This window comes from Heloderma suspectum, chromosome 3, assembly GCF_057233095.1.
Source record: "Heloderma suspectum isolate Gila_16-S chromosome 3, 16-S_ref, whole genome shotgun sequence".
NCBI classification, from domain to species: Eukaryota; Metazoa; Chordata; class Lepidosauria; order Squamata; family Helodermatidae; genus Heloderma; species Heloderma suspectum.
Genome location: NC_139460.1, coordinates 130,227,827 through 130,247,681, shown reverse-complemented (window position 1 = coordinate 130,247,681; position 19,855 = coordinate 130,227,827). Strand labels below are relative to the sequence as shown.

Sequence of the window (19,855 nt, the reverse complement as noted above, 5' to 3'; positions counted from 1 at the left end):
ATGGAGAAATTAATTCATTGACCTGGTTTGCGTGACACAACAGTCCACTGTGACTTGTTTTAGGGTTATTTGAGGGTTGTCTAACCCTCAAACAACCCCTGCCGCCTGGATTCAGGTGACATGGTAAGCCACAGCAAGCCGGAGTCCCATGGTTGCCATGTAAACATGGTGGCTGTGGGCAGCCGGCATGACATGACAACCCTTGCAGGTAAATTAACCAAAAGTGGGCTGTCGTGTCATGAGAACCAGGTCATTCTCTGGGAGAGAGCTGTCCACTGAAACGTATTGCCCCCGAGCAACAGTATTTAAATACTGATATCCCCATACACATAAACCTCACTGGCATACATTAATACATTCTGTTGGTAAATGCTATGAAGAAACCTAAAGTAGTGTACAGGATTACGTCAGTGTTATCTTTCTATAAGAAAAATTACAATTCATTTAACTTTTAGAAATTTGTAAATGTTAGAACTAGAACGGCACCAAATATTTGGTATCCTTCCATGAGTAAATATAAAATTAAATCGGACTGCAATCCTATACACAGTTTCCTAGGGGTAAGGCCCATTGAGCTCAGTGGGACATACTTTTGAATAGACGTATATAGGGTTGTGCGTTAGGCTCTTATTTATTTATTTATTTCATTTCTATACCGCCCAATAGCCAAAGCTCTCTGGCTCTTTAGGCTCTTTAGACAGTAACAGAACTTGATGATCTACACCTTTGTTTTCAGGGTCCCAGATAGCAAAAAGACGACTCGTAGAGAAAGGTATGTAGCATTATAGTGTAGTGTGGTTGAATTATAGTATTAGGTATATGGATAATCTAAATTATTTTTTGTGTTTTAGAAAGAGACAGCCTGGTCTTATATGAACTGATAATGATGTAGACCCAGTATTGATTCATTGAGCAATGCATGAATCACCTTAAGGGCAAAATGTCCTCAATTATGTCCTAATGCAGCATGTTATAAATATGAGGCGGGAACCCTAGCTCAGTGGCAGAGCAGATCCTCTGCATGTCCCCAGTTCACTGGCATCGCCACTTAAAAGGATGAGGTAGCAGGTGATATGAAAATCCTGTGCCTGAGACGCCAAAGAGTCTCAGCACTAGGCTGGGTGGACTAATAATCTGACCTGGTGTAAGGCAACTTCCTGTCTTCTTAAATACTAATTAATTTGGCGTTTGTCTTTCTCGTTGATGATTGATGGAAATGTCTGAGATGTCAGCTGGCATCAAAGCAGATCTCATTTACAGAAGTCGTTGCAGTACTAACATTTAACATCTACTCTAGAGCATGCCTTGTGAGGATAGAAGGTATAATCATCTTGTAAGAACAGGGAGGTTGACAGTTAGCTTGCCTATCCATGAAGGGGAATTGGTAAGATCAGAACAGAAGCCTGTCTGGAAGGAGGCTTCTGTTCTGTTACCTGCTGAACAGTAAGACAGTTGAAGATCTGAAGCTATCCTTCCAGGGTGTGTATACAGACGTACCTTCCTGCTGGAACGGAGTTTTTTTTCCAAATGTGGGATGAGCTCTATTTGCTCTAAAGACTCATATATGCAGCTCTGAATCCAGCACTGATTTTGTCCCTCTTCTCTGCCCCCCCACCCATGCTTCAGGCAGGCTGCCCTGCCCTGCCCCCTTAAACATGCCAAAGCATGACATTAATCTGCTTCAACACCTATTTAGTGGGGGCCGTGGCTGTGTAATGGCCACAAGGGTCAGCGCGCCACACAGCCAGCTTTTGCTAGGAACGGGAAGAACCAGCTGTTCCTGAGCTTAATACTCTGAGGAAGGATGTCTGACTGGCTGTCCAAAAAGGGATGAATGCAGATCCACAGAGGGCTCAGTCAGTCTGTGTGCTTCTAGATGCAGCCTGGATGGATAGTGAGCAAGGGAAGAAATGAGACAACGAGCATGCAACAGCCAGGTTGGGGGGAAAAATGCGACCATCGTTGAACTAAAAAGAACCATCCGCAGGAAAACTGATCCTACCTCATGGTGAAGTTGTTGTGGTATAAAAGAAGTACTGGCATCTTAACACCAGGGTGGTTTTTTTAACTGATTAAAATACCTTCTAAATGAAATGTCGCCTTTGCTTGTTAATAGATGCCATGAGTGGAAGATTTGAAAAACGCCATCTTGTTGCCATTGCATTTATTATAGTGAGATTGGAATCTGCTTTCAACTGGTTTCAATTTTAAGATCCACAAGTTTATTGTTTGCCTGATTCTCTATACTGGAAAGTGGCTTTGTAGCGAGAGCAGTGAAGAGGCTATCTAGCTGAGGATATCAAGCATGTGAGAAAGGAAGGATGTTTCTGACAGTTTAGGAGGAAGCTTAAACACTCTGCTTTAAAAATCAGAGAAGTGATTCCAAATTGGCACGTACAGAAGAGAGAAATATTGGAAAGGCATGCAAACAAGGAGAAAACTGCAGCCTTGAATACCAAGGGCATTATGTCTACGGTCTCTGAAATGTCACAATAATTCCAGTGGGTACATAAGACCCATCAAGTGATGTAGGCTGTCTTGTCCAGTGGTTTCCAAGTACACCAATTTGAAACAACGTTCGATTTTCTCTGACATATCTGATTTTCATTGTTAAGCTGAGAATGAAATTTAATAGGGATAAATGCCAAGTTCGGCCCCTAGGAAAAAGAAACCAAATGCAGTTACAAGATGGGGGATAATTGGCTCAACAATACTGCAAGTGAGAAGGATCTTGGAATTGTCGTAGATCACAAGCTGAATATGAGCCAACAATGTGACGTGGCTGCAAAAAAGACAAATGCTCTTTTGGGCTGCATTAATAGAAGCATAGCTTCCAAAACCCAGGAAGTACTAGTTCCCCTCTACTCAGCTCTGGTTAGGCCTCATCTGGAGTACTGTGTCCAGTTCTGGGCACCGCACTTTGAGAAGGATGCAGACAAGCTGGAGAGGGTTCAAAGCAGGGCAACAAAGATGATCAGGGGACTGGAAACAAAGCCCTATGAAGAGATACTGAAAGAACTGGGCATGTTTAACCTTGAGAAGAGAAGACTGAGGGGAGATATGATAGCGCTATTCAAGTACTTGAAAGGTTGTCACAGAGAAGAAGGCCAGGATCTCTTCTTGATCATCCCAGAGTGCAGGACACAGAATAATGGGCTCAAGTGACAGGAAGCCTGAACATCAGGAGAAACGTCCTGACTGTTAGAGCAATGCGACAATGCAACTGATTACCCAGGGAGGTGGTGGGCTCTCCCACACTGGAGGCATTCAAGACGAGGCTGGACAGCCATCTGTCAGGGATGCTCTGACTTGGATTCCTGCATTGAGCAGGGGGTTGGAATCGATGGCCTTGTGGGCCCCTTCCAACCCTACTATTTTATGATTCTGTAAGCCATCTGCCAAGTGAAGGGTCCCTTCAGAGGCTTTTAACAGTCTTGTGAACCTCTTAGTGTTCTTAGCTCTTCTGTCCTAGCTAATTAGATCAGAATTAAGTTCCATTTCAGTCACTGGGGCTTCCTTCCAAGCAAGTTGCATTTAGGATCAAGGCTTAAGAATGAAGTCTCTCAGGTGCCCAGGCAGTGTACACTTTGCTCACTCAGCCTTGCTTAATTGGTCGCCCTGCCTTCTGCTTCATGTTAGCGCTGCGTGTCCCATCTTAATAGAGTTGGCCTACACGGTTGCCACAAAGAAATACTCCAGGCATGGTAAGACAGCAGGCTGCACACATTCCTGCACATACAGTGTCGCATGTGATGCTGGCCATATGTGAATATCTCTGTGTTCCACAGTCTTCTGCTCCAGAAGGAAATTGAGGGATCGCAGGAATGGAGACATTGGGCAAATCGCTAGACTATGTCTTGTGTATGTTGATTGTCATATGTTTGGGCCCACTACACAGGGCTGAGTATATTGTATCTATGTTACTTTTGTAAAACAATGTATTCTTAGAAAAAAAAATTCTGAGGCTATATCAGGCCTTATAGGTTAACACCAGCACTTTGAAGTGTGCCTGGAAATGCACGGGAAGTTAGTGAATCTGTTTTAAAACTGGAGAGAGATTCCAAATAAGCTGTGCGAGTCAGCTGTTGTGCTATATTTTAAGCCTTGCATGGCAGCTTCTTTCTTCCTTGTGGCCTTCAGTCATGCCCATATTCATAAAACCTATTAGCCACATCCTGATACAGCCTTCCCCAACCTGGCACCTTCCAGATGTGTTGGACAACAACCCCATCATCCCCACCTAGCACGCTCAATTGACTTATGGATGGGGTGATGGAGTTGTAGTCCAACACATCTGGAAGGCGCCAGGTTGGAGAAAGCTGCATTAAAACAAAATTCCACAAAACTCCCCCCCCCCCCAAAAAAAAAAGTTTTATGCAGGAACCAAGCAATTCTGGAAATTAAATTATGCTACTTGCATACTTTTACAATTCTTGTAAAATTTGGATTTTCTTCTGAGCTGTTCTTTATTTGTTTTCAGCTGCTTGAAGGCTAGACTGACGCAGCTGTCCACAACGTATTCTGTTGTCTTTGTGTTATCCTGTGCTTGCTTTGGTGAGCCATGCTTTTTATTTGGCAGGCCTTTATTAGGTCTAGTTGGTCTTTTTAGTCCCTTTGTGGAATCGAATACATGTGATGAAACCTCTAATATGGTAGTTTCTTTAAAAAGCAATATTTAAGGTGTGATGACTGGCTACTGAGGGAATTCAGAGTGTCAGGAGACTGAAATTAGAAAATATTTCTTGATTCCCATACTGATACTTTTTGATTGTAATGAACTCTATATTTATTGTAGTGTAAGTGTCAGGTCTGGTCATTTGCACATGGAAGTCTGACCTTACATGGTTCCTAAAGTTCTGGTTATTTGCATAAGAGACCATCTGCAACTATTACACATGAGAAAACATCTCCAATGAAGCTTTTCAGAGGTGCTGGATTTTTTTCTTTGAGACCAAATATGAAATCTTGTAACAACTTGAATAATCTGTGCTGCCATCTCATTTAATTGTCCTCAGAACTGTGAATCTTCTTGGTCTGTATTCTTCATATTAAGAGAACAGGTCTGTATTCTTCCTATTAAGATTTAGATCAAATTAACTAATGACTTGCTTCTTTAAAAGTCTGCATTGAAAAGACAAATCTAATTAAGTACAGGATCTGATAAAACATATAAATAAAATCTGTACTTGAGTGGAGTAGAATAGGAATTCCATTGCTGTTGCCTCTTATAAATGATGAAGACTGTTTACATTGTTTGGTCCTCAGTCTACAGGAGACATATGAAGCTAAGCGGCATGAATTCCTTGGTGAATTACAGCAGAAAGAAGAAGAGATGAGGCAAATGTTTGTGCAGAGGGTCAAAGAGAAAGAAGCACTGCTGAAAGAAGCAGAGCGAGAAGTAAGCATGCCTCTCTTCTACTTTGATTGTGATCTGGTGGTTGTGGTAGCTTGAACAGAATAAAATGTGTATTTAAGAAAAAGACAGAACAAGCTGAAAAGAATCACATGCTTGCTGTTTGTGCTGTCCTAGTTTCCACTGCTAAAGAGACAATCTGCTTTTAAAACAGAACAGTGGTTTGTCTCTTCTGCAGCGAAAACTGCTGCAGCAAGATCAGCAAGAAGAGCTTTGTCTGCGTGTACGTTCACTCCTTGTTCCCCTTTTACCTTTCCACCATGCAACCACACACAGGCGTTGTCATCTTTTTTTCTGTCCTATGATTTTTGTTTGTTCCCTAAGGTGTTTTTTGTTTTTTGTTTAAAGATACTATATACTTCGGCAAACCTTGGGGTTCCCTTGCGCATACAGATGCCTCTTGTTAGTCCCGTTTTCCCAAAAAACAATTGGCACGGGCCATTCACGTTCAGGATTGGAGAGAATGATGCTGAGATTCTGATTTCAAGGTGGATCTGATAGATTTTGTCAAGGATGAGCTCTCACTAACAGCATTCTGTCCCTGCTACAGTACTGCTGTGAGTCTGTCCTTTGCCTCTTCTGCTCCATTTGTTGCAGTTGGGAGCTGGAACCTCACACAGTGTGTGACCCACTACAGCAAATGGGGAGAAGTTAGCTGTTGGGCTTTTGATGTCTGTTACTATGATCTGTGAGAAGAAAAAGAAATGGAAAGGCAGAGGCCTTTTAGGAAGTGTACTTAAATTTATACTTAAATTTAATGCACCGAGAGAAGCTTCACTTGAACTCCATGGGACTCTTAGCATGCACCAATTTGAGAACATTTACGTCCTTAGCATGCTGCAGATGTTTTTGTCAAATTGAGTCAAGAGTTATAATATGGCCTCCCCAAAAAGGCTAGTTTTGAGACCATATTTTGTAAAGTTGTTCAAAGGCTTATTCTACACAGTACTTTTACAGAGGCTGACATGTTAATGTAAAAGAACTTTGTTGTCAATATAGATTACAGGTTGAGGGACCACATGGAATTGTATGATGTCTGTGGGGAAATAAACAGTTGGGACAAACACACACATCCACTAGCACGGTAGCGTGAAACTGCTACACTCTGGGGCGAGATGAGTGGCTTCTTGCTTGACCTGGATTTCAGCAGTGTAGAAATTCATACAATTGACCTATGGCACTGACTGCTGAGGGTTCAAGGTTTCGTGAATGAAAACTATTGAGCTAACACTGAGACTGAATAGTACCAGTGTGGGTTCTTAAAACAATTCAGACGGGTACTATTTATTCTTAGTGGCTGTTTTGGGGTGGGGTGGGGGGAAATTGGGAGCTGAGGGATGTGAACCTTCCAGCACACATCCTCTGATTATTTCTAGCCCCTACTATTCCTAGAAGCTATAATCTTTGAAAGGTTCTGTTCCTTTCATAGGTAACTGAGTCCTTTAGGGAGGATTAATTATGATCAGAAGAAGTGCGTTTAGTCCAATCCTAATACAACCTGCCCGCCTGGACTCTTTTTAAGTTTCAAACAGGGTTTTAAAGAGCTCTTTAAATCATATAGCATCCTGGACTTTGTGAGGCAGGGGTTGATTAGGACTGGAAAGATCTCCCAACCCTAATTCCCCCACTTCTGGATACCACAAGCTGTTAGGTGCTCAAGCAGGCCAGTTCCTCTCCCACCACCCTAAAAAAAATAATCCCCCACTCCAGGAAACTGCAAAGGGCTGAAGTAGATCAATTCCTCGCTCCAACTTTCCTTCCCTTTTTTAAGCTGGAACTCAACTGCCTCAATGTTCTGTAGCTCCTGGAGGGCGATGACCATGCTCAGTTGATGGTAAACTGTTGGATTTTAGGGGCATTTTTAAACAGTGTGCAAACCAGTATTTTCCTACATATTGAGAAAAGTTTTTGAGTATGCAGAAACCATTGTCTTGACTGTTGGCAGTCCTGGTTTGCTGCCTGGCTCATTGGCAAAGGAGAACACACCAGATTCAACATTACTATGCATATGGTGGCAAATTTTATTTAAAAAAAAACGGTTATAGAAAACAATACAAACCAGCATGTCATGCTTGATGGCATCAGAAGTTGATTTAACAAGATGCATGGGGGTCCGTCTCCTTCAGTTTGGGAGCAAGTTGTTGACCCAAGGCCATGTTTCTCTCCAAGTGCCATTTGCATATTGAAAGATGGGCTGATCAAGGCAGAAATCCATGTTGTTTCACTTGCAGAGCATTGACCTGTTCTCTATTTACTAAGAAATGGGAGGCTGCGTATGGGATATTCCCTAGAAGGTGATACTTCCTTTTGGAAAGCTAAGTGAAAACGCTTTTCCTAATTTGTCACAAAAAAAGATTTAATTCTTAGGCATTTGGTCTTGTAAAATGGTTTTTGTGCATTTTTGTTTGAGAATGGACAAGGTAAGCACTCAAAATAGAAAACACAGATGCTTATGTAGGGAATCCAATTTTGTATTTTACCATGTGCTCCCTCAGGATGCTAGACTAAGTGCTAGGCTACCACCTTGTGGCAGAAGTGATTTTTTTTTTTTGCTTGACTTTAGCTACAAGTGAAGTTTGAACACATGAAACGTCTTCATCAGGAAGAGAGGATGAAGCTGGAGGAGAAAAGAAAACTTCTTGAAGATGAAATTATTGCATTCAACAAAAGGAAGGCTGCCTCAGACATACTCCAAGGGAGGGGGCTGCCCCCCACACCCACTGTGGGTTTAAAAAAAGATAAGGATCGGAAAAAGTAAGTAGTTGATTCCAGAAGCGTTTAGGATTTGGATAGGGTAAACTGTTCAATTCAGTCAAATCTTTTAAGCCGTATGTATTATTCAGGTTACAAGTATAAATGCTAATCATTTTGTTTTAAATTATTTGAAAACAAACTTGCTGATATTATCAGGTACATTGATGAGAACTCTTCTTTTTATTTCTTTCCCAAAGGGATCCAGGTTTCCGGCTTGAGCTCCTGTGCTTTGATGTCAGAGATCAGGAAGTTGTGAATATACAGGAAGAGAGAGAGAGAGAAAAGTTAGAAAGGGACAGAATGACTCACAGGGATTGCCAGCAATAGTATTTGGAAGCAATTAACAAATGTTATGTGGTTAGGGTATGTTAGTTTCTATAGAAAGTCATAGAAAACAAACCCATATGTTCACAGTGTCTTTCATTCTTGCAGGGTGTTTAGGATTACCGAAACTCACAATAGCCTTTGTAGTTTTCTAGGCATGACAGAAGATATTACAAAATTATAAATAACCTAAAATGTGTATTGTGAAATGGGGTGTGGCAGCTATTTCACTCTGTGCAAGTACTATAAGGCATAATTGCGCATTAAAATTTTTAACACTAAAAATCTGTCTTAAAAGTCTGATGAAGTCATGGGGCAGAGCAATCCTGAGTGGGATTGCAGGGGATGGGGCGGCGGGGTGGGGTGGGGGGAACAGTGAGTCATGCTGGGCAGGGCAGAAAGTGGGGGACAGTGGGTTTTTTCCAGTTCTTCCCTGGCATAGTGGAGTTTTTAAAGTTTTCCCTCCCATTACTCCAACAGAGTTACTTTTCCTACTCTACGTCCTGACTGGGATAGGTGAGGGAATAATGGAGCAGCTTTGGATCCAGCAGTTACAATGCTGGCTCCGACCCAGAACCCCACCACCACTGGTGGCGGGGCATTGATGTGACATGCTAACTCCCTTCAGTCATCAACCTTGGGGGCAGGTGGGATGTAGGTTTGCACGGTAAACCATTAGAAATGGTATCTTCTCAGTAGTAAATTGTTTAATTCAGCCTTGCAAATGTGTCCCCAAAAAGTACTAATGACCATTCAGTTACCAGGCCATGTTCTGGAGGCACATGACGCAGCCATCTTGCCGAAGTGAAGCAGGTTTGGGTCTGATCAGTGTCTGGATGGCACTGAACTTGCTGGCTTAAGTTCAATGAAACAATATTAATAGAAATATATTAATTTATTAATATAAATAATACAGTATTATTAATATTAATAGACATATTTATACATTTATTTGTATAATGTTATGGACATACTAATATAAATAAGTAGCGGCCAGGTCCTATTTCTAATAGACCACCAGCCTTTGTGCCAATGTTAGTCATTTGTTACTAACAAATGACTAACAGATGGAAAGGTTTGTAAAGCTTCCCTGTCTGGTTACCTGGATAGACTCTTACTTTCTATGGGCAACTAGGGGAGCAGCTGTTTGCAAGTCTGGTTTAATCATAACTTTTTTAAAAAGTTACATCAATCAACTTTACATTTATATTTTATATAATTAAGAACTTATAGATCCAGAGGTGTTGGGCATTATGCTTAGATGGAAACAAAATATGTTCATGACCAATTGTATAATTTCAGGATATGTGGATAAAATACAGGATACCAAATCTCCCCTTTTTTCAGTAATTTCAGGTGTTCTGTTTCATTATGTTTATCTTGACGTTTGGCCAAATTAGACAGAGATTTTGCTTTTAAGATCTTTTGGTTCAAGCAGCCACAAAAATGTGTCATTTTTATCTCAAACTGATGGATTTTGAAACTTCTTGCCAGATAAAATGGGAAAAGACCTGGATTATGAAATGTCAAATGACACCCGGCCTTGGACCTAACAAAACGTGTCATTACTATGAGCGACATGTAGGCTGCAGTCCTGTGCCCACTGACCCAGTGAACACAATGAGACATATTCTGAGGAGCAGGGGAAGAGGCTGCGGTACGACACATAGGATGTGCAAGAGGAGCGCAGGGGGGGCAGAAAGGGGCGTGGCTGGAGGTGTTCTGGGGCGGGGAGATCGTAGCTGCATAGAATGTGTTGTACAGGCAGCTACGATCTCCCTGCCCCAGAACACCTCCAGCCATTCCCCTTTCTGGCCCCTCTGCGCTCCTCTTGCGAGTGCGGAGGACAGGGCTGTTCCGCACTGCCTTGGAGGCAGTGCAGAAGAGAGGGGAGGTCAGTTCTCCAGGAACCGACCTCGGAGCACGGGCTCTGAGGTCGGTTCCCAGAAAACAGCATATCCTATGGCCGTCCAGCCACTGTCTAGCAGCCATAGGATTGCTCCCTAAGAATGTCAGATTAAAGACTTATTCAGATTTGAGTGGGAAAATGGAGGGAGTTATTTATTAGAATTGATTAAATTGTATAGAAGTGCACATGATACAGCCCTTTCTGGAATATACCACTTTAGACTTCAGGTGGGGCATATACTCCCTTTATCTGGAAAGTTAGCACATCAGGGAAAATGCTAAACTAAACCCTTTCTACTTGACATGCTTCTTTTCCTTGTGCAGTTGACTTCTGTATGAAGGGAGCATTAAACATATGGACCCTCACTTGTAGTCTGAAGAGGTGCAGTCTAGGAAAGTCTGTGCCATTTAATATTTCTCTACATTTGAGTCAGTTCAGGCCTTTATTCATTTGGTATTTATCAAAGTAAGCATGGATTTCTTGAAGATGGAAACCTTAATATTGTAAATGACATTTGCTTTCTGTAGGGAAAGGCAAAACTAATGTAACTTTTTCTGTTTCAGCTCTGGCTTTATGTGAAACTGAAGATGTAAGAAGAAACTGTTCACAATTCTTCATGAGGAAACTTGGATTCCCCCCTTTTTTTCTTAATGCAAGATAATTTGAAAACTGACCACTCCTTAACAAACAAAAAGTATATTAAACTGTATAATCAGTATTGCATACTGTACTGTAGGTAGCTGTTGCATTAATATATTTAAATGGACATTTCTTTTAAGCAGCTGTTGATACGCACTTAAAAACTATGTACTTGTGGCCATGTTGCATGCCCTTCAAGTGCTGTACCAAGGATCACTGTGCCGTAAAACAGTTTTCATTCGAGTTACAAATACTGTAGTACAGAAGTATTCAGTGAACATATATTGTTACTGTTTTAAAGAATTGATGCCTTTTTGATATGTTAACTATACACCATTTAATGTTCCCTTTGAAGCATTTATTGTATAAAATATGTAAACCAGTTTAAGTAACCACTTCCTTTTTCTGAAAATGCTTTTATACGTGCACTTTCTAGTTTTGTGATAATGATAAGCTTTTTAATTAAAATGGATCATGGTTGCCTTTACCACTGCAGTATTCATGTGAGCATAAGTGTCACTTGAAAATTTATACCAGGAATTAACTTGGTTAAAAGATGTCTTCCAGTTTCCCTGGTCTTCAGCTACATGACATGTCACCCATAGTGTGGAAACTGGGGATTTAAAAAATAAAATAGAGGTGGGTTTGTTTAATGAGAACCTGCCAACTTCAAACTCACTTGTAACATGATATATCACATTCTTTAGAGTGAGGCCTTCCTTCAGTTTTAATACTTTACTAACTAAAAACAGAGTACTTTATCGGATTGCACAACCGGCTGCAAAATCTTTCCAAACAAACTCTTAACTATGCTTGTTTAGTCAGATACAAATCCCACTATTTCATGGGGCTTACTCCCAGAATGTGTATATAAGATTGCAGCCTAATTCCACAATCCTATGCATACCTACTAGCATATAAATTGTACTACATTTGAGAAATCAAGAATAAGATTGCACTCCTAAATGTAACAATTACCTAATTTTAAAGTTATTATACTTTTGGGAGCAAACAAGGATTGCTAACTTTCTGGTGATTTACTAAGAAGCATCAGCTGCTGTATGTGTAACCCTCATAGATTTCTGCTGATTTATTAAAAAAAATACTTATATGAATGCATAACATGACAAATAAAAACATTTGGCTAAATATTTAGTAATTATTGGTGTTGCTATAATATTTTAGTGTTTGGATCAACTGTACAAATGGAATTGAGCGTGTTGCCTTCCTCAATCACGTTGCTTTTTAAACTGTTGGGCGGGCACTGGTGCTGCCAGTGGTACTTAAGCGCAAAAATGATGAGAGAAACACATACATGCAAAAAACGCATAGAATGTGCTGGAGATGAGAATGTTGCCAAATTCTGCCTAAACCTAGTTTTCAGACGCCATCATTTGGGAAGTAAGATCAGTGCTAATGTTCTTGATTCTTTGAACTGTGTGTGCTCTTATCAGAACTTTTCTGTAGAAACGTTTTTTATTTTATTTTTGATTAATTGTTACATTTATAGCCGCCTTTTCCTCCAAGAAGCCCAAGGTGGCATATATGATCCTCCCCCTCACAATTTTATCCTCACAACAACCCTTTGAGGTAGGTGAGGCTGAGAATCAGTGACTGGCCGAAAGCCAATTCATGGCCAAGTGGTGACTTGAACCTGGGTCTTCCCAGTCCAACACTCCAACCGCTATACTACACTGGCTCTCAGTGTGAAACGTTGGTGAAACAATGCTGCTGCCTCATGTCGTTCTGGTGCCTTCCCTCCTTACATGGTACACTGTCTCCAAGACACTACCACTGTGACAAATTCTTAGTGCTATATATCCTTTGGTGTAAATCTCTTTACATATGACCTGGAGACACAGGAGATGCTGTCCTGTGCCGGAAGATTCTGTGTTGGTTTTGCTGCCATAGACTGACAGGGCTACTCCTTTGGAAATCAGTCTTCTGCGTTGTGATTCCTAACCTAAATCCAGCTGAAATTGTGCACTAGCTAACTAGTTGTGCACTTGGATGAGGATGGCCGTCGCCATCCAGTCAGTTCAGTTGGGACCAGATGAACACTGTGATGTGGATGTGCATAGAGTGAGGGAGTGTGTGTGTCTGTCGGCTTCTAAATGTGGATCTTATTTATTGGAGCAGGATGACTACTTGCCCTTTCAACAGACAAGTCAAGAACACCCATCTAATTCAGTCCTGCAAGTGTTTTTTGACATTTCTACATGGCATCCTCATAAGCAAGCTGTAAGAAGTATCAGCAGGTAGGTAGAATGTTGGTTCTAAAGCAGCCCTTGAGGTAACAATTACTGACAAAGCTGCAGTGATAAAACAGGACGTAGGTCAGTTTTCCGCAGGGATTTTTCCTGTGTAGATTTGCCCTAGCCGGTGGCTGGTCCCAACAAACAGTAAAACGAATTTCTCTGCTTTAATCTTGTTTTTCTCCGGCAGCAGTTTCCCCTGCTGCATGATCAATTACATCTAATTTAAGGGAAGTTTTAAAAGCAGCTTGTGATAGCGGTGAGGGGCTCTGCTGATCAAAGAAAGGGCAAAATCCCACCGGTCTGGTACAAGTCCCCCTGTAGGAGGCCCGGCCCAGGAGTTTTGTGCAAATAGATCTCTTCAGTCAGTTGCCTCAATTCATAAATCCACAGAGTGGCAATGTAAAGGTTACTGTATTAAAAAGGCGCTTTGAAAATGTTCAAATGTTGTATGGTGCATTTCTAGCAAGTCACATCTCACTAAACTAGAAATCAACGCTGCAAGTTGGGAACATCACAGATTGTTCTGCCGACTGCCATATCAGGCATTCCTCTTTTTTCTTTTTTTTTACTGTAGGCCTTCAAGAAATGAGATGCAAATTAGAGTTTTCCATGGGAAATAGTAGTTTTTATCTTACAGAATGAAAGAGGAGAGGCTATTGTTTGCGGTATAGTTAGCCGTGTGAACTCAGCTGAATTATTTTATATAGGTTAAAAGTTGAAGGTGTACCGCTGCTTGGGGAAATTTGGCTCTTGATTCAGGATGTGGCTACAGATGTGGCAAAGTGTGATGAATTAAGGCAGATGGCAGAGAGCGGTATCATGCAGACGGACGGTGCAGAAACACGTTAATAGGGCCTGCTTCAGGTCACTGGCTAGTGTTTGTAAGATAATCACAGAGCCTTCCATTAGACTGCACAGGAAAGAAACACCTGAGCCCCACAACTGTCATTGGAGCCATAAAAGGGGGAGTGGATGTGCTTAATTTTCTCTTTTGCGTGTAGGGTAGGAAACACAAGGAAAATAATCAGTACATGAAGAGTGAGTCAGCTATTTTTTAATGGAATAAGAGTAAACTGTTCCTGTAAAATAAGATTCCCAGATTAGGCCTTCTCTCTTCCCAGATGCATGTTTTCCTGGGAATCTGAATTGGAAATGGAATGCAGAACTGAAGATATTTGGTATAGATTTTTTAAAAGATGGCTGTTTGTAGATGACAGCCTAGCAATAGGCATGTTTTATTGTGTTTCCTGACCAGCTTTTTGTTAACGATCACTCACAAATGTTGCATTGTTCCTGGCTCCCCCCTGTTCTGACTCCCCCCACCTCCAACAACATTTCATTGGTTTACTCTTTCTGCTCTGTGTGTTCTGCCAAATGCCATATTTGTGGTGTGAGCATCTTTTAACTCGATTCCTGCAACACTCTCCTTCCCGCCTGCTATATCCCTTCAGTAAGTTGAGAGGCCTTGTCATGAACCATCTCACCTGAGGGAGCTGGATTGCCACCTTTTATACATTCTCTTTCGAGTTCTGACAAGAGCGGCCATCTCTCGACTTAACCACAGAATTGTGTTTCTGCCACCAGTTCCCCATAAGCTACTCTGTATAGGTTTAGGGCCTCCGGTGTGGGGGTCTTCTCAACCATGCAGTACCCATCCCTCCTCAGACCAGGGCTTGAGGTGGGGAGAGTAAATGCCAGCCTAGCAGTGCCAATGGTAACAGCAGATAAAGGGGTGTGTCGTGTGTCAGCACTGACATCTTGCTGAGCTGGTGTCTCAGCAGGACAATTCATAACATCGAGATGTAAATGTGAGCCTTCAATAGTCAATCCTCAGTTCGTATCTAACATGGAGGTGCTGGATTGTCTTATAATACTGCAAAAATGTTTTCAAAGTGGTTTGAGGATTTGCTATAATTTCTCATTCTGTTTCCAAACTTCATGTCAAAGTAACTATGCATAGTATTCACCAGCAGATGCTGCTCAACAGCCGTCGTCTTCCTGCTGCCTGCTGCAGTTGGTATAAACTAGCAATCAAACCTAGATACTCTTTTTTTCTTCTTAATTAAACAGGTTTATGTAATCTACATCTAACCTTTATACATTACATATATACTTATGTCAAAATCAGTGACACCCTCAAGGTCTGGAAAAATATTTTATTTCAGAAAACCTATGAAGAAAAGGTAAGACTTTAGTCTTTAGTCTTGAGTTTCAATACACAGTTTGTCAGATTGGGGAAGATGAGAACAAAAATGAGGGGGATACAAAACAACCTTAGAGGTCTTTATACGCACATGAGAAGGACAGAGCACATGCTTTGCATGCAAAAGGCTCCAGGTTCATTCCCCAATATCTCCAGTTAAAAGGAATGGGTAGGAGGGCTGTAAAAGACTTCTGCGCCATGGTCTGGAGAGCTGCTTTCCAGTTAAGTGTTTATTATAAACACTGAATAAAACCTGACTGTTCTCCATATTGTGCGCAAGGCAACACACAACCATTTTTAAAAAGTACAACAAAATAGATATCAAGGCTAAAAAAAAAAAAAACCAGGAGAAAATAGCCAGCTTAAGAAACTGGTGGTGAACACAAAGCAGCAATGGAGCCAAACGCCTGCCAGAACTGGAAAGTCTTTGCCATTCTGTGGAAGGCCACTAGTAAGGGGGCTAGATGAGCTTCCCTGTGCAGGCAGTGCTAGAGCCTGGCTGCACTCACTGCAAAGGCATTCCAGCCCCACGTTCCCACCCAACGCACCTCCAACAGTGGAATGTGGAGGAGAGAGGAACTAAAGCATCTTCATGTGTTTTACACTGCTGGGCATAGCACAGCCCTCCTTAACCTGTGATGTGTTGAACTGCAACCCTCACCATCCCCAGTCAGCATGGCCACTGGCTGGGGATAGTAGGCATTGTAGTCTAACACATCTGGAGGGTGCCAGGTGGGGAAGGCTGGTGTACTGCTCCTACAAGAGCAGAGGGAGGGGAGGGGAGCAGGGACACAATCCACTCTGCTGCAAAGCCACCTCCGCCACACACTGCCCCCTATCAGCTGTCACCTCTGGCAGCAGCTGCCCCATCAGGCTGTAGCAGATGGAGTGAAGGGAAGCGGGGTCCCACCCCTGACGCTGCTGAGAGACCAGCAGTCTTTGGCTCCTCCTCTTCTCGGATGCTTTCCCACTGGAGGTGGTAGTTAGACGGCTTTTGGAACCACGAGCTAGCCTCTACGTTTGTTTCTTCTCCCCTTCTCCCTCCCCGTCCCTTTTCTTTTTGTGTCGTATCTTTTAGATTGGAAGCCTGAGGGGGCAGGGACTCTTATTACTGAACTTGGTAAGCCACTCTGAGAGCCTTTTGTGTCTGAGGAGCTGGGTAAAAGTCTTCAAATAAACCATCACTCATAACTGGATGTGCTAGGAATGGAGGATTTGGCATTTTGGTGAAGTTTAGTGGGAATTTCATGAACAGGAGGTGAATCTCAGCACTATGTACTGTGGGGCTTCACCAGATTATAGTACAGAGGGGGTAGGCAATCTGGTGTCCTCCAGATGTTTTGGACTACTACTACCTCAAACCTACCCAGCATAGGGGTTATGGGAGTTATAGTCCAAGACATCTGGAGGACACCATATTGCCAACCCCTGGTGTATAGGATGTTTCCTGAAACCTTATTTCGATTTTGGCATTAGTAGATGGATTTTGAACATTATAGGCCTACATATCACAAGAAAAAGCCATTAGAAGGACTTAGAGCCGGGATCCCCAACTTTAGGGGGCCGGTGGGCACATGTGGAATGTTGAGGAGGTGTCATGGACAGGTTCACAAAATGGCTTCCATGAGGGTGGGGGGTTTGCCATGCATAAAAAGACTGCCACGGTGAGCATGGCCAGTCACAAACACTCATTTCCCAGAAGGCAAACTAGTCAGATTAAAAGAAAAGTAACTTGCCCAAGAACCTAAGTACTAGGCAGAGGTGGGGCCTGAGCTCCGAAACACAAAAACACTCTGTTGAACCAAATAAGGGGGCAGGGAGACTGGTGGGCCCCAGTCTCCCTAGCCCCTTAGAGGTGTGATGCAGGAAATATTTCAGTCAGTAAATGACAGACCAGACCCTGGGGAAAGAGTGGGGGGCGGGGGAATACAAGATTGATCCTGGCAGAAAGATTGTATTTATTTGCTGAGTACACTTCTATCCTGCTTTTCCCAGACCAGCTCACGAACAAAGTGCTCATCTATGAGGTAAAAGAGCATCTAGCACATATTAAGCAGAATGGTAGCTGAAATAAACCATGGGTGCCGGTGCTGATTGCAAGAGAAGAACATGTGGGCAAAATAATTAAAGTCAATGTGTTTATTTTGGCAAATGAATTCCATTTACACAGGAGAAAGATTAGGGAGGCCATGTCTGTTGAGAAACTTAAACCTAGTATGAATGCTAAAGAGGAAATGGTACAGGCACTTCGGTTTGTGTACCAAGGGTTTTAACTGTGTGAGCTGAGAGTGTGTCTAGGGCTGTGTGTCCACCAGCAATTTACTCCAACCTGGCTGCACAGTGAGGCCTCTGCGTTTCCATGACATCGTGGCCATTCAGCCCCAGCCCCGCATTTTAGCGCAGAAAAACCGCTTCTTCTGATACTGGTTATAGTCCAACTTTTCCAGCTTACTTCAGCTCCATTACTGAGCTGTTTCCACAAGTGCACTGGGTCCAGTATCATAGTCCTGTCCCTAGGGCGTGTAGCTGGCCTTTGTGGGTGTGTCGCTCACCTGCCCCTGTCCTCACCAGAAGCAGCTGTGTGTGAAGGAGAGGGGGAGAGGATACTGGGCAGACCAGTCGGGCAGAGATGAAGAGATGCACATGAGCACCCCGGCATACAAGCGCAGTGTCCGCCCACCCTGGGTATCCCTATGAAGTTCCCAGGCCTGGTGGTGGCAGGGAAATCAGGAGAGCCGCAAAGACGGCTTCACGTCCTTAAGTCACAGAGAGAGATGGAGAGTCATTGAGAGTCATTAAGTTGCATCCAGATTTAGGGGAAGAAAGGGTTTAAAAGGGGAGGAGATACTGCACACAGCTTTTCTGCTCCTTCATTAAAGTGAAAGTGCACTTTAAAACTCACTTTAAAGGGGAAAAAACAAAAGGGCTGGAGTGGAGCAGAAGGGGGCGCGGAGGTAGAGGTGAAGAGATGCACAGCTAGTATATCATCCACTGGCTCTGTTTGCCATTTCCTCCCTGTGTTCCCCTTTAGTGCTTTGTCCCACTTTGTGTGGGCATGCCCTAGGGGGTGTTACTGCTGAGTAAACTCATTGGCTGTACAGCTTTCCTTTCCTGGGAGTAAGTGCCATTGAAATCTGTGTGGCTTGCTTCTGAGTAGGCATGCAAAGGAGTGCATCCTCTTCAATGCATTTACCTGGGGTCTCCCTTCTCTGCCACGCAGGAGAAAGCCTTGACAGTTAGGATTTCAATGGGTATTAAAAGTGCCTTCGATTGGGAATCCAGCCAGCCGCTACTTCTTCCTCTAGCCCACCTTGCAGGGTCGTTGGGAAGCCAGAAGAAGGGGGAAGACCACAACAGCGGCGGTGGGGAGAGGAAGCCACTAACTGGAGCAGAGGACAAGGGAGGGGAAATCAGCAAGAGGAGGAGGCGGGAACACGGATGAAGGAATCAGACCCAACCCAGACGCCAGCCAGCCATCAAGAAAATAATTGGATTAGAGCTCAGTGGAAACAGCACAGAGCCCCAGGCTACAGTGATGATAAGCTGGGACTTTAAGCATTGTGGAAACAGGAAAAGGAGAAGATGCAGCTGGGGAAACATCGCAATGAAGTTGCAAACAAAGTGAAGTCGATAGCGTGGAAACACAGGTTTGCCTTTAAGGAGTTAAGTGCAAGTGTTGGTATTATGTGTTAATTTTAGAACTGGATACTGGCAGCTTCTTGGGATCTATTTCAAAACCTTGTTTCAGTGAGTGAGGCAGACATGGAGCTCTGGTACTGAGAATGCTATATTCATAATCAAAACATTTACCAATGGTAAGAACCCGCCATGGACATGTTGATTGTGGAAGGTTTTTCCCTTTTGATTGTGGAAGGTTCAGCTTTATTACTGAACACTGGCATGATTGAAGAAAACTCCTTTTCTTGGATTAATGTTAAAAATGTGCAATAAAGCCACAGGTAGAACAAAGTAAAACCAGAGCCAGACAAAATTACAACTGTATTAAAACCAGCATCTAAAAAGCCCCAGGAAATAAAAAGTCTTCATGTTTTGCCAAAAGGCTCAAGTTGGCACCAGGTGAGCCACCCCGGGGAGGGCATGCCAAAGACAGAGCATTTTTGGTGGTGAGGCCCTTTCTCAGGTCACCACCTGCCTCATCTCCAATCAATGGCAGGAGAACCTGCACAAGAAGATCTGAGGAAGATCTCCACATCCAGGTAGGTTCAGGTAGGAGGTCCTTGAGATACGCCAGTCCTTAGCTGTGAAAGCCAGCAGTTTGAATTGTGCTGGACCAGAAGCCAGTGCAGTGCGGACTGGAAGCTTATGATACTAAACGGTGGCTTCCCTGCCTGTAA

The 19,855-nt window shown here is 42.9% G+C and overlaps 1 protein-coding gene across 8 annotated transcripts in view; it reads left to right on the top strand.

The window, feature by feature from the left end:
• Positions 1 to 12,188, top strand: part of SEPTIN10 (septin 10) — a 54,973-nt gene extending 42,785 nt beyond the window's left edge. For 3 of the 8 annotated variants that reach the window (XM_084844541.1, XM_084844537.1, XM_084844539.1), the window contains 4 exons: positions 737 to 772; positions 5,266 to 5,398; positions 7,977 to 8,167; positions 10,964 to 12,188. In XM_084844541.1, coding sequence (XP_084700667.1) covers positions 737 to 772; positions 5,266 to 5,398; positions 7,977 to 8,167; positions 10,964 to 10,979 — 376 coding nt within the window. In that variant the 3' untranslated portion in view covers positions 10,980 to 12,188. Of the gene's footprint in view, positions 1 to 736; positions 773 to 5,265; positions 5,399 to 7,976; positions 8,168 to 8,364; positions 8,531 to 10,963 lie in introns of all 8 variants that reach the window. The other 5 variants (XM_084844542.1, XM_084844538.1, XM_084844540.1 and 2 more) reach the window with 3 other exon arrangements.
• Positions 12,189 to 19,855: the final 7,667 nt, after the last annotated feature.